Here is a 13,629-nt window from a genome sequence, read left to right on the forward strand (position 1 = left end):
CTAACAAATATGCCGATAGAACAATAGCGAAAAAGGCAGAACAAGCCACTGGCGCTGAAGAACAGAAAAGCCAAACAGAGCGATTCTGATCAATCAATACTGTTGCGCATGCAATGCAGAGATATCTCCGTTCGGAATGCCAAAGAACTCGAACCAGTCGCCGACGTTCAGAGTAGTGGGCACAATAGGTCCGCCTCCCGTGGAACCACTGTTATTGCTCCAAGTGTCGTCCATACTTGCTCGAGGCTGATGCTCACCGTTTTCTGGCATTTGTCCATATGAAATTTGCATGGGAACATGCTGCTCTTGTCCAGCATACTGTTGTTGCTGAGGCGGTGGTGCGTTCATCATACCAGTTCCAACAGATGCTGACTGTTGGTAGTGAGTTTGTTGTTGGGCCGAATTGTTGTAGGCTTGTTGTGGCTGGGCTCCTACTGACGCTCGAAGAGCGGGGTCTACCATGGTACCTTGTTGTACAGGACTCTCGGTAGGGTAGATGCCTGTGGTGTCCGGTGGGAACAGCTGGTCAGGTTGATAATTTTGCCACAAGTCCTGGGAGATGTTTGGCGATGTGCGAGTGTGAAGGAAGAGGTCTGGTGGTGTACCGGGGTAGGAGTAGGTATTGAACGGTGTGGTAGGACGTGTGTTCGTCCGGGATGTCCCCATAAAGGCGTCTTGACGTAGAGAGGGGCTTGTGTTACTGCCCGGCAGTCCTGAGGGCGGCAGGTTATCCCGAGGGGCGTTGACAGGTGATTGCGGTCGTGAGCGTTCATACGACATCTGAGCAGCTGGTGGGCCTCCACTGTATCCAAACTCCATATCATCGAACTTGCGCTTCTGTTGATCGCTATTGCTGCGTGATAGGGGATTTTTTGGTTGCTGCATCTTCTTAGGCTTTCCGTGTCGCTTTCCGGCGGCCCTTTGAAGGCGCTCCTCGAGCACCTTGTTGCCAAGGATCGAGTCGAAGAGAGTGTGCACCATCTTGGCAACAAGCCAGACTCGAGACACGTCCTTGAGTGCATTCATACAAGTCGTCAGGCGCTGCTGAGTGGTATGAACAATCGACTGGTTGGAGGAACGCATCTGGTAGACATGCATGATGAGTGCAGAGAAGAGAGAATAGACGCTGGTGACAAGATCAGTATGAGATATGCTGAGGGCTAGGCAGAATGCTTACATGAAGGCTGGTGTAAATTGAAGCTCGTTGTGCTTGGTCAAAGCCTCGACAATCGAGGTGATCATGCCGGCTGCCTGGTATGCAATATTCTTGGATGGATAGGCCATATCTTCCGGGAAGCCATTCGATCTGTTCACCTCGGGTGATGAGCCCGCGGGAGGCATGTGAGCGCGATGTAATAAGCACAGTGTGGTGCTACAAACGTCAGCATTGTGAGAAGCAAGACGAGATGGCGCAACGTACTAGTAGTTTGAATGGAGAAGAGCAGACCAGAAATGATGTCGACTCTTCTCCCAGTAGACTTCTTTCGGACAATTTTGAAGCCAGTCAGCCAGAGCCATGTCGCAATGAGTTAGGTCGATTGCGTTGTTACGGCCACGTTTCTGCGAAGCGACCGAGTAGTTTTGCGAAAGGACCAAACCCATTATCTCACACAGTTTGACGTAGTTCAGGAAGAAGTGGATGTGTATCGGGTCCAAAGGATACTCGGGGGCTTGGTCAGTCTCGTCCTCGATGAAGTCTTCTTCGCAGATCATCTCGACATCTGAGTCCTCGATGTTGATACCGCAGGGACGGCCAAGAGCGACTGCCACAGAGCGATCTCGCGTGAAGAGGGTCCACCAGATGCGTTTCCAGAGGCGCTTGTCTTGTTGACTTAGTTGAGATTTCTCGACACTACACACGCACAAGTCAATAAAGGAATGGAAAGCACTTGTACCGAGGACTCACCTTCTGTGCATTCCAGAACCCTGCGCAATCACGACGGCCACTCTGCTCCAATAAAACACGTTCTTCGTGACATCTGAAGCAATATCAGACAAACATTCTAGAGTGGCGAGGGACTTTTCTCGCATCTTACCCTCTGGGCCCTCCCAATACCAGCCCATCAGGATGGCGGCTTGAACGATTGTGATCCGGTCGTCTTCATAGTTTGCGTCATATAATGCCTTGGCTCGTTTGTAGAAGGTCATGGCAGCCGGGGTAGTAGATCCGTTGGCGTCCATGAGTTGTGCATTCGTACACACGCGTGATCCAGCCAGAAGAATTGCCTGCAGTAGAAGCAGCGATGGAGGGTTTCTAGGATCTCGGTAGCGTCGCATGAACTTGTTGCGATCGATTACAGGCACGACAGGGGCGATCCAGGTAAAGAAAGCATCGACCAGCTCATCGCACAACTGACGAGGGGGTAGCAAGAAGGCTCCTCGCTCGTGCAGGATTCGCAATTCGAGTTCGTCGAGTTCGTTCATGCGGGCTCGAGGACCACGGACATTTTCAGGCAGAGGATAGTGGACGACGTCCGAAGCGCCATGTTTGTCGTGTACGAGCAGAGACAGATTGGACGACTCGCCCAGGTAAGCAACGCGACCGGCCTCCTTGATGGGCGCGCGAGCGAACTTCGGCTTCATGTACTGGCTCCAGGTTGCATCGTGAATCTGCTGTTGCTCCTGGTATTTCTCCGGAAGCGTAGTTGGTGGCATGCCACTGGGGGACGAGTAGTCGATGCCGTTCCGAGGAGGCAGTTGAGGCATCTGCATTGGAGCCTGAGGGGCGACATCGGGACGTGCGAGGGTTTCGGTGGTAGCGGGCGAGGGTTGGATCACGCTGCTGCTGTCTTCGCGGTCACTGCCAAAGTTAGGCGCGTCTTGAGGAGAGCAGGCGGCAAGCGTACCTGTTGGAGTCTTTTTGCTTGGAGGACGTCTTTTTGCGTTTGGGAGAAGGGATCTTGCATTCGATGTTGAAGGCGACACAGTTGGTGCAAGGCACACCGAGACTAGCGGCATCGCAGCGTACCTGGGAGACGCGTCAGAAGGGGGCTGCGGATGGGGTAGGGACATGTTGTTCAAGCGGACCTTTCGCGAGTGGCATGTCTGTTGTAGGGGGTCAGCATGTTTCTGTTCAAGGCTTCACAGTTGGTCTTACCTCGCAAGCTCTCGAGGCGCGTTGTCTGAGATGGTCGCGTCAGTCTTGGTCCAAAGAGTATACCACTGTCTCGTGTCGCGTACCTCCGGAAACTCGTGGCAGAGGCTCCTTGCTGGCTCATGCCCGTTGGCGACGGCTGCTGTTGAGCATGCTGGGGTGTGGTGTGTTGTGTGGGCTGCGGCTGCTGGGATGGTGCTTGTTGCTGCGGAGGCGGTGGAGCGGACATTGCGCCGGCGGAAAGGCGGTCGGCCATGGAAATATCGTTATACGAGTCTTGTAGCACTGTTCATATCAACGCGCCCGGCGTGCCGACTTTGGCGTGTTTCGCGCTTGTCGTGAAGAAAATGGTGATCAGGTCGAGCTGGATCCGAGTCCGAGTCGCATGTGAAAGGAAAGCACGAATGTGGGAAAGAGCGAAGAAACGGAAGCTCCAATCACGTCTCTTCAACGAGTCGCACCGGTCGTTGCAGCTGCGAGTTGTGGAATTTACGGCCGTGGACCAAGAATGCGACTCGACCTGTACTTGTTGCAAGACACTGGACCTGTTGCTGCTCGTCGTACTTGGTTGCTCGATCGAGACTCTCGCTGCTTTGTGCCGAGGTTCGTTTGCTTGCCTACTGCCAGCAATATTCTCCTCCACCTTTTCCCTCCGATCAGCCTCCTTACTTTTGGCGGGCCATCCCGATTTTAGTTTCCTCCATCAACCTTGTTTCCTACTCTACTAGGAACATCTCCTGTCTGTCGCAGCAGCCAACCCGCCATGCATTTATTGCTTTCTGCACCTTGCCGCAATTTGCTCGCCCTCTATCCCAGCTGAAGCCTGTGAATTCCACACTTCTCATACGAACGTTTGAAGCGCTTCTCCCACTATGAAAAGGCACAATGGACTCTAGAGTGGAGACGCATCCAAGGAGGGCCGAGAGAGTGTCGCATCTAGATGGCTGCATCTCTAGTCTCAACATCATCGTGCATTCCTATAGCGACATACTTCTGCACTACGGGAGAGGTAGGAAGACATGCATCATCACCCGATCGAGTCATCTTCTTTCATATTTCAGGACACATGGGGCAACCTTCTTTCAAAGATGCAACATTCTTTCTTGATTTTGTGCTTGTATTGCCAAGTCTGTTGTCTTGATTCACAAATATAGTACATGAGCTGCTTTTCTGCCATCTTCCGGAAACGACCAAAGAGTGTTTTCGTAGCGAGCCCTGCCCAGCCTGTAAGCCCTCTTTCTATCTCCATTCCCTTTTGCATGCATCAGAAACCCAGGATCTGCCGCATCTCGTAACCACTTCATCTTTTATTAGCAACTCGTCCTGTCTTCACGTATTATATCGCCCCATCTTCAAGCCTTTCCGTTCTCAATTCCGAGGACCTGCAGTGCTTCGATCTCTGCCTTCTGGATGTGCTTGTTCAAGCGGAACGCCTCCAAGATGGTCGACACGCTGTCCGAGCCGATGAACTCCATGGCAATCTCGCCTGGCATTGCCACTCTGTTCTTGATGACCTCCTCGGCAGAGATCCACACGTAATTCTGATGCTCCTGGTCGTGAAGCTTGATGGCAGGAGGATCCACGGCAATGACACTATCCTTGCGCATGAGTTCCTGGCCTGCTCCCTGAATCCCCATCTGATTCTCGACTCGTGCCATGGACTCTGCAGTAACTTCGACCACAAAGCTGACTTTGAGCCATGTCTTCTGACGCTTGCCCCAGCCGGTTGAGAAGGTAACGGGTGGGAGGATCTCGGAGAGGATGCGCTTCATGCGGAGACCAGTCTCTTCGAACAGCTCGCGTGCAACGGACTCGCTGATGGACTTGTCGGTGGGGTCGGAAGATCCGCCAGGAAGCTCCCAATGGCCAGGATAGCTGTCGGTCTCGGCACGTTGGACCAGAAGGAGACGATCCTGGTGGAAGACGGCCGCAGCCACGGCTACATGAGTGAAACCTTGAGGCTGGCCGGCGATGAAGTCGGCGAGGCTGCAATCGACGAGCGGCATGCCTGGCATGGGGCGTGGCTTGGGTGGAGGATTGATGATGGCTGAAGCAGTGGCGTCCAGGCTCTTGAGACGGAACATTGTTGGTGATTGGTTTGCAGGTTGTGGCTGATGGTGCGGACGATCAGGCCAAATGTGATGAGTGTGAGTGTCGCTGAGGAGAGACCGCTCAATTGGAGAAGGTGAAGTAAATTTTATCTCAAATGTGGAAGAGGAGAGAGAGCCTGGAGTGAGAGCAATCTTCCCAACGTATCATAAGAAGAGAAGGTGCAAGAAAGAAGCAACGAGTGGAAGAAAAGGTCAAGACAAACGCAATTGACTGCCGGCAGTTGTGTTGAGTAAACGAGAGCGAAGTGTTGTCGCACAGCAAACGGAAGCGCAAAAAGTTAGAGGCAAGCAGCTGCAAGTGAGCGGTCGAATGCTTGTCTTGCGTGGTGGAGTGACGAGTCGGCAAACCAATTCATGCAGGTCCGCAGGTGCAGGGACAGTAGCGCAATCACCAAGACTGGGCGAGGCAATGAGAGTCGGAGTGAAGCAGGCAGATTGAAGTGCTAGACGTAGGGAACGAAGGAAGAGAGTGTCCGAAGGATTGAACAATGTAGTCACTTACAAGGGCCAAAAGAAAGAGGCATTGGCATTGGCATACGGCATCATCATCCGATCATAAATTGCTAAGAGAGGGCAATGTGGTCTCGTGCTCTTTGTGGGGAAAGAAACGTCGATCAAGGGATACGGGAAGGTATGAGACACAGAACATTTGCATGCCGGCGATTGCAGAGCAGGAAAGCGCAGGTAGAAGTGGTTATGTTACGAGGAAGTATTCGGCTCCACAAGCATGTCGGTCACAATGCAACGAACAACAGGCGCCGGTGTCAACAGCCGTATGTCGGAATGTCAGAGCTGGCTGTTGCCCCGTGGGTAAAATGGAGGCGCGCGGGGACTGGGGAGTGGAAGGAGCGATGACGGGGGCTGACCGAAAAGGGCAACCCGAGAATTTAGCCCCGCGTTGGACCTCCGAGTCGCAGTTGTCGCCGAAGACACCAAAGGCTCGGAGGCATCAGCTGCAAGAGCTCAGCCAACCGCTGCCGACCAATAACTCCCGGAACGTGGTCGCTGCCATTCAAATACTGCTCCCCCTCCTGCCCAATTCAAAATGTCCTCCTCGACTCCCCCCAACAAGCGCATCCACATCTCGTCGTCCTTTACCACCGACGCTGAACACCTTCGCGAGCGAATACACGACAACAAGACGGCCGAGTCAAAGACCATCACTCACGACACCCCTCACGAATCCTCCCACACCACCACCATCTTCACAAACCCCTATACCGTCGAGACGAACGGTGCCGAGCAAAACACCAAGCAGGGAGACTCTATCACCCTCGACTTAGACCCCTCTCATTGTCCAGCTACCGTCGGCTACGATACTAGCCAGCTGTGATCCCGCCCCCCCCACGCTTCAGAGAGAACAAATCATGTCCAACAAGCCCCTCACCATCGCCATCGGCTGCGACGACGCCGGCTGTGGCTACAAGAACAAGATCAAGGCAGACTTCGAGAACGATCCTCGCGTTGACAAGGTCATTGATGTCGGCGTCAACAGCAGCGATGACAAGACTGCCTACCCACACCCTGCTGTCGACGCTTCAAAGCTCGTAGCAGAAGGCAAGGCCGACCGCGCACTCTTGATCTGCGGGACCGGTCTCGGTGTCGCCATCTCAGCAAATAAAGTCCCCGGCATCCGCGCCGTTACTGCTCACGACAGTTTCTCCGTTGAGAGAGCAGTGTTGAGCAACAATGCCCAAGTACTATGCATGGGCGAGAGAGTAGTTGGTGTCGAGGTTGCGAGAAGATTGGCCAAGGAGTGGCTGGGCTACAAGTTCGATGAGCAGAGTGCAAGTGCGAAGAAGGTAGATGCCATCATGGAGCACGAGAGGAAGAACTACCAAGGTGCGCAACATGTTGAGAACATTGCTCTGGGCAAGGCTGCTTGAACAGCTATCAGACACACATTACACGATATGAAGAAACATATTCAACTACCTACTTGACTCATTGACCTTTCCTGCCTGTGGCTTACTTGTGATACCTGACCAGTTCCGTCACAGATAACAGCTTGACCTCACCAAGCTAACACACCACGATCTTGACATCTTCACCAGAGACAGCACCCAGCATGCCTCGTGTCACAGGCAGCAAGCTCAGCAACAGTCACATCACCAAGCCGGACGACGAAGACGAAGAGGGCATGAACGGAGACTCCGACGCCAGAGCCATCACCACTCAGGTCGCCATCACCGGATAAGACTCAAAAGGTCTCTCCCAGTTATACTCTCGCCGCATTCCCCTATGCTAACACGCATAGCTACGGTGTATTCGAGGGGCAGGAGATCATCCGTCCAGGAGCAACGAATTGTCAGCTCTTCCTGGACCATGTCTAGTCAATAAGTCACCTTGCCTTACTACAGCGTTACATCCGTGGACCTTCGCGGGAGGATAGGGGATGGAGAGACCTTGCATCCTACTCCCGGCACTGCTCCTGTGGGGGTCCACACGCTACAACACAACATGGTAGGTAGAGGAATTCAGAGAGAGTTGGTATTGTCGCGACTCTTGGTGGATGCTTCCTGCTTACCAAAGAGACTATGCATTTCCATAGCTATTGTAGCCCAAATCTTTGGATCCGGGGAGGGCGCAAGAGAGTAGCAAGGTATGTGTTCGTCACTGACCTCTACCGCACACGACCATGATTGCAAATCAAGAATGAAGTACTCGAGTCGTAACTGCTTTTTTCTGTTTAGTGTTAGCTCGCTAAAATTACCAGCTTTGCGGACATTCAGCCTTCTGTTCACAGTACATGTGTACGTTTCTCGCAAAACAGCCGTATTATTTGATGTCAATCATCAAGGCACATCGATGTTCATCTTCGCTAATGGTATGATTGGCCAGTCACCCACCATCCCGCATCCACAAACCGTGGTTCATACAGCCTTGTGGCTCTTCACTGGCGGCGAGCCACTGCCTTATTTCTCTGTACCGGACACCTGGATTCATGAGATAATCCCTCAGGCCCGTGTACTTATTTCAGGTGTTTCGCTGGCTACACTTGCGTGTCATTCCTCTGCGTACCAATAGAACCTACCGCTATCTACTCATGGAATACCTTCATCAATCAAAAGGTTTCGACGAAGCTGTTCTGCGTAGACAGTATGGATACTTCAGAGACCAGCCCGCGAAAACCTTTGTCGAGACCAGAGTCAAGCTCATGACACTGCAGCCTGGAGCCGTTCTACCATCACCAAGTGACAAGCAGGGCAGCTGGGATACTTTCAGCACACCAAATGGTATCGCCACGGAAAGATACTTGACCGAGTATCTCGAACCAGCACTACGCTCTAGATCCCTAGAATCATGCTTACAAATCTGGTAGACACCGTTTCGTCCTCCTTGGGATCTCACTGACCAGTGTTTCCACCTAGCTTCTTGACGCTGGACTTCAGCGTCATGCAGCGTCATTTCTCGATCTGGCAGAACGCGGTAGAAACTTCCCGGGGATGTCAACAAGACTTGAACCTGGCGCCTGCCCGCATCATCGCTCAACGGTTAGTATCGGCATGGAATCTGCAAAGCATCATTAAAGCTACCGCTTCGCATCCGACTAGCGACTGTCTACCATCCAAGAAACTTTCTCTTAAGGTCTGTGTCCTACTCAAAAATACTGAAGAGACGTACAACCTACACTGGCAGAACAGGTTGCTGATGTACACCAACGACCTGAATGTGTATGTGTGGCAGCCCCATCTGGAACAGACGCCGAGTATCTGTTACAACTCAGTGACGATCATCATGCCGAGCCAGATATCGGTTTCTCAATCAGGCGGATCGCCTGCAAAGCGTCTTCTTGTAGTCGCGGATCCTCCAACTTTGATGACGAAGTTTTTGAGCACCGAGGACGCTCTCGTCAGAAGCAGTCAGACACAACACCCGTGGGACACAAACCATGAGACACTCCGAGTCCTTGCTGTGTTCTTCAAATGGATCGTCGACGACTCTTCTGTGCTAGTTGATGAAATGGCGTCGAGGATAACTCAGATGGTAATGTTATTTTGAGAATTCTGCGCGCAGCATACTAATTCTTGGGTTAGGTGTACAAAGGCCGAGGCTTACCTACCAGAAGCAAGATTCAATACCTTATTCATCTGGATGATTGTCGCCGTCTAGCCATCGCGGACCTGCAGCATGCCAGGACCATTGTCTGCAGAGCAGAATTGACCGTGGCATCGGATGTCTTTTGCTGTCAGAAGACGGGAGATCCAGATAAGACCAGAGCGCTTGAGCTCTTTATAGGCTTTCGAGAAGATCTCGAGTTCCTTGTTGACAGGCTATTGAGCCTGGAAAAGCCAATATAATCTGCGAAAGAGCAGATCATTGAACAAATGAGCCTCGCTCAAGGTCAAAGAGCATTGGTTCTTACGATAGCCGCCGCTTTTTTCATACCACTATCTTTTGTCGCCGTGAGCTTGACAGATCGGGTTGGAACCGATTGAGTACTGACGATTACCTGCAGTCAATATTCGGCATGAATGTCAAGAACCCCCTGTTTCCGCGTCTTGCTTTGGCATCCACACCCAACCACACAACCACACACTCACCTACACATACATCAACACATACATCAACACATACACAAACGTCTACGCACTCTGCTACACCCACATCCACTGTCGATTCATCTGGACCATCACAGCATTACTGGACCATGTCCCAGTATCTTGAGATATCCCTGCCACTGACAGCAGCAGTCATCCTGCTTCCTCTCATCGCTGGTCCTTGCTTCAGATCTGCATCGCAGCAGTATGAGGTCCATCGGCAACACTGGCGGGCTCTCTTTATGGTGCTTGTCATTTTGTACTTTCTTGGTGCGGTCGGTATGGCTGTCGTGCTAGCGTATCGACGCACTTCTTGGACCGATATCTTCAACTGGGAATTGGCATATCTGATCTGGTGCTATCCCGTCCTCGGCGCACTATGCGTGTTTCGTGTGGTGCGTGCCTACAGACAGAAGCAAAGTCGCTTCAAGTGGTCTCTGCAACTGCTCATATTCGCGATTTGCCTGATCCTCGACGTTGTGATTACCGACTCTGTGATTGATGATGTACCCTTTGCTCTCGTCTTATTGTTGTCCTTGTTTCTGATGTCGAAGATATGTGTCAGATGGCTAAAACGAGGTTGGACATGGTTAAGCTGGAAAACGAGGAGACAATCCGCGACTGGATATTCATCGATCACAGTAGTCTAGTCGCCGCTGCTGTGGTTATAATAATGCATGCTCCTTTCTCAACCAGAGGATAAGACGATAGAGAGCTCAGGAACCTACGACTCTCAATGGATGCTTCCTATCAGCTGAGAAACTATGATTTTCGATGGGTTTCACCAATTTCGAGGTGGAGGACAGAACAGCTGGGCAGCGTGCCTGACTCTCCTGCGCTTTTCGCTATGGAAAGGCATGAAGACTTCGGTACTATAAAAGGACCCAAGAGCAGCCCAGAGAATTTCGCGTCTCGAGGGACACAGACTTGTTTCTCAAGACCTTTGTGCAACTTTGTAGATACCGAGTGATAAGTTCTTATACAGGAGACACGAGGTGGAGAAGACAGAAAAGTGCTTGTGCTCAGTGCAATTTCGCTACTCGAGTTGCTTTACGAGAGAGCTCCACACGTGACTCATGCGAAGAGCTTTCTCCAGATTTCGTGAAAGCTCCTACCAAAAGCCTCGGCCGTTTCCGACCTGCCTTTTCGAGAAGAACACGCGACTTTCTTCAGTTCAGGCCGCCGTTCTAAAAACTTCTATCATCTCGTAAGACAGATGAACAAGAGCCTCTCGTCTTTGTTCAAAGTCTTCGCTAGATCACCAAATTCTGGACTGTCGAATTCTGTCACAAGTTTGAGAGCGTTCGCAACAATGCACAAATCCCCTGCGGCAATGCTGGAGCGCCCTATCGCGGATGATGTGGACATCTCAATTCATCAACCCAGAGATCCCAATACATTGAGCAACTACAACGTCTGGAGAACCACGCACGTAACTGCTGACCTGGAGCTGGAGTTCGCCAAGAACAGATGTGTTGGTACCATCAAGTTGGAGCTGGAAAGACTCACCAAGGGTCAAGGAAGTGGAAAGGTTGTTCTTGATACCAGCTTCCTCGACATCCAGGAGGTCAAGCTTGCTGGACAGAAAGCCAAGTGGAATCTTGGAGAGAGGTTCGAGCCTTATGGAAGTCCTCTCACCATCGAGATTCCTGATGACCACTCTGGAGACGCCGAGATTGAGGTCACCATGGCCACCACCGACAAGTGCACTGCCGTGCAATGGATGACACCCGAGCAAACTTCAAACAAGAAGCAACCTTACATGTTCTCTCAATGTCAGGCTATCCACGCTCGTTCGCTGTTGCCTTGCCAGGATACTCCTGATGTCAAGTCAACCTTCACCTTCAACGTTCGTTCTCCTCTCCCTGTCCTTGCCAGTGGTCTGCCTACTGGAAACAAGGACTTCCGTCCCGGTGAAGGTGATGCTCCTGGAACTCTTCTGTACACTTTCGATCAGAAGATCCCCATGCCTGTGTATCTTTTCGCTCTCGCCAGTGGTGATCTTGCTTCTGCTGCCATTGGTCCTCGCAGTTGTGTTCACACTGGTCCTGAGGAGCTCTTGGCTTCGCAGTGGGAGTTCGAGCCCACCGAGAAATTCATCCAGGCTGCCGAGAAGATTGTCTTCCCTTATGCTTGGACTCAGTACAACGTACTCGTTTTGCCTCCTAGCTTCCCCTACGGTGGCATGGAGAACCCCATCTTCACATTCGCAACACCTACTCTCATCTCCGGTGACCGCGAGAACGTTGACGTTATTGCACATGAGCTTGCTCATTCATGGTCAGGTAATCTAGTCACCAACTGTTCATGGGAGCACTTCTGGCTCAATGAGGGCTGGACAGTATACTTGGAGCGTCGGATCCAGGCTTCCATCCATGGCGAACCTCACAGAGACTTCAGCGCCATCATTGGCTGGAAGGCTTTGACAGACAGCATCGAAGGCTATGGGCCCGAGCACGAATACACAAAGCTAATCCCTGACCTCAAGGGCAAGGATCCTGATGACGCATTCTCCAGCATTCCCTACGAGAAGGGCTTCACCTTCCTCTACTATCTCGAGAAGCTGGTAGGCAAGGAAAAGTGGGACAAATTCATCCCCCACTACTTCACCACCTTCGCACAGAAATCTCTCGACTCCTACGAATTCAAAGCCACTCTCCTGGACTTCTTTGCCAAGGACGAGAAGGCAACTGACAAGCTGAACTCTGTCGATTGGGACACTTGGTTCTACAAGCCCGGCTATCCTCCCAAGCCCGACTTCGACACCAGCATGGTGGATGTCTGCTACGATCTCGCCAACAAGTGGGAGTCCCTGAACGGCGGAAGCTCGGACTTCAAGCCTTCAGCTTCGGACATTTCGTCGTGGTCCGCCAACCAATCCGTCGTCTTCCTCGAGAAGATCCAGACCTGGAAGACTCCTCTTTCACCCACTCTCGTCGAGAAGATGGGTGAAGTCTACTCTTACGCTGCGTCAAAGAACGTCGAAGTGACCAGCAGATACATGATAGTTGGTCTCAAGGCAAGGTGCGAGAGCGTGTACATTCCCACTACCGAGTTGCTTGGTAGGGTTGGTCGCATGAAGTTCGTGCGCCCACTTTACAGAAATCTCAGGGAGTGCGATGAGAAGTTGGCTCAAGAGACTTTTGAGAAGTACAAGGAGTTCTACCATCCTATTTGCAAGGAAATGGCCAGCAAGGATGTGTATGGCAAGGCTCGTGGTGGATAGAGTCTAGAAAGATTTAGGAATGAATGTTTGTCCATTGGTATTGATCGCGTCCTCAACCGAGTGCTAGATTCTGCAGCTCGCGCACTCTTCTCACAAAGGCATAAAGGGCGATCTTCGGTATGATGGCTTTCGAAGGCTTGACGTTTACAAGAGATCTGACGCGATGTCACTTCTCAATGGCGACAATCCGTGCCTCAATACCACTGTGCATCTTTATAGCTGCACGTGTTACATACTTTTGCACATGGGAAGGTTTGCAGTGGTCATCTCCGCGCAGTGTCTCAGATTGGAGATGGGCTTACCCCGTTGCGAATTCTCGATCGTTCCAGAAAATCACGAGCGCTCAAGCCGAAATGGTATCGAAGGTTGACATATGGAAGCTTACGGCCTTATTACTGGTAGACTTGCAATTATTTATGTAATACAAAATGCATGCAAGGAGCAAACACGAACCTTGACACGCAATCATCACCGTGACACCGGAGCTTTTGCAAAACACAAGCCTTTCGCGCGTGGGGAGCGAGTGCTTGTTCGGGACTTGGCGATGATTGTCTTTTGCACCACCGAACACCGCAGCCTTTCTCCAACCTCAGCTCATCTCAAGACAACACCCGTCGACGCAAATAGTCATAGGCGCATCCAGATGGCCATACTTGG

At 51.7% G+C, this 13,629-nt stretch overlaps 4 protein-coding genes across 4 annotated transcripts; 2 read left to right on the forward strand and 2 right to left on the reverse strand.

The window, feature by feature from the left end:
- Nucleotides 1–93: 93 nt before the first annotated feature.
- On the reverse strand, nt 94–3,350 carry M436DRAFT_40861 (uncharacterized protein; the record flags this gene model as incomplete). Its single annotated transcript, XM_013573966.1, has 8 exons — nt 94–1,126; nt 1,178–1,372; nt 1,421–1,852; nt 1,907–2,800; nt 2,847–2,968; nt 3,028–3,045; nt 3,098–3,122; nt 3,181–3,350. The coding sequence occupies 8 exons, from the start codon at nt 3,348–3,350 to the stop codon at nt 94–96; spliced, it is 2,889 nt and encodes a 962-aa protein (XP_013429420.1).
- Nucleotides 3,351–4,446: 1,096 nt separating this feature from the next.
- M436DRAFT_70770 (uncharacterized protein) lies at nt 4,447–5,178 on the reverse strand (the record flags this gene model as incomplete). Its single annotated transcript, XM_013574282.1, has 1 exon — nt 4,447–5,178. The coding sequence occupies one exon, from the start codon at nt 5,176–5,178 to the stop codon at nt 4,447–4,449; it is 732 nt and encodes a 243-aa protein (XP_013429736.1).
- A 1,394-nt stretch (nt 5,179–6,572) lies between these two features.
- M436DRAFT_70771 (ribose 5-phosphate isomerase B) lies at nt 6,573–7,091 on the forward strand (the record flags this gene model as incomplete). The annotated part of the gene is made up of 1 exon (XM_013574283.1): nt 6,573–7,091. The coding sequence occupies one exon, from the start codon at nt 6,573–6,575 to the stop codon at nt 7,089–7,091; it is 519 nt and encodes a 172-aa protein (XP_013429737.1).
- A 3,988-nt stretch (nt 7,092–11,079) lies between these two features.
- On the forward strand, nt 11,080–12,972 carry M436DRAFT_40821 (leukotriene A-4 hydrolase; the record flags this gene model as incomplete). Its single annotated transcript, XM_013573956.1, has 1 exon — nt 11,080–12,972. The coding sequence occupies one exon, from the start codon at nt 11,080–11,082 to the stop codon at nt 12,970–12,972; it is 1,893 nt and encodes a 630-aa protein (XP_013429410.1).
- Nucleotides 12,973–13,629: the final 657 nt, after the last annotated feature.

The sequence above is a fragment of the Aureobasidium namibiae genome (assembly GCF_000721765.1).
Source record: "Aureobasidium namibiae CBS 147.97 unplaced genomic scaffold scaffold_4, whole genome shotgun sequence".
Taxonomy (NCBI): Eukaryota; Fungi; Ascomycota; class Dothideomycetes; order Dothideales; family Saccotheciaceae; genus Aureobasidium; species Aureobasidium namibiae.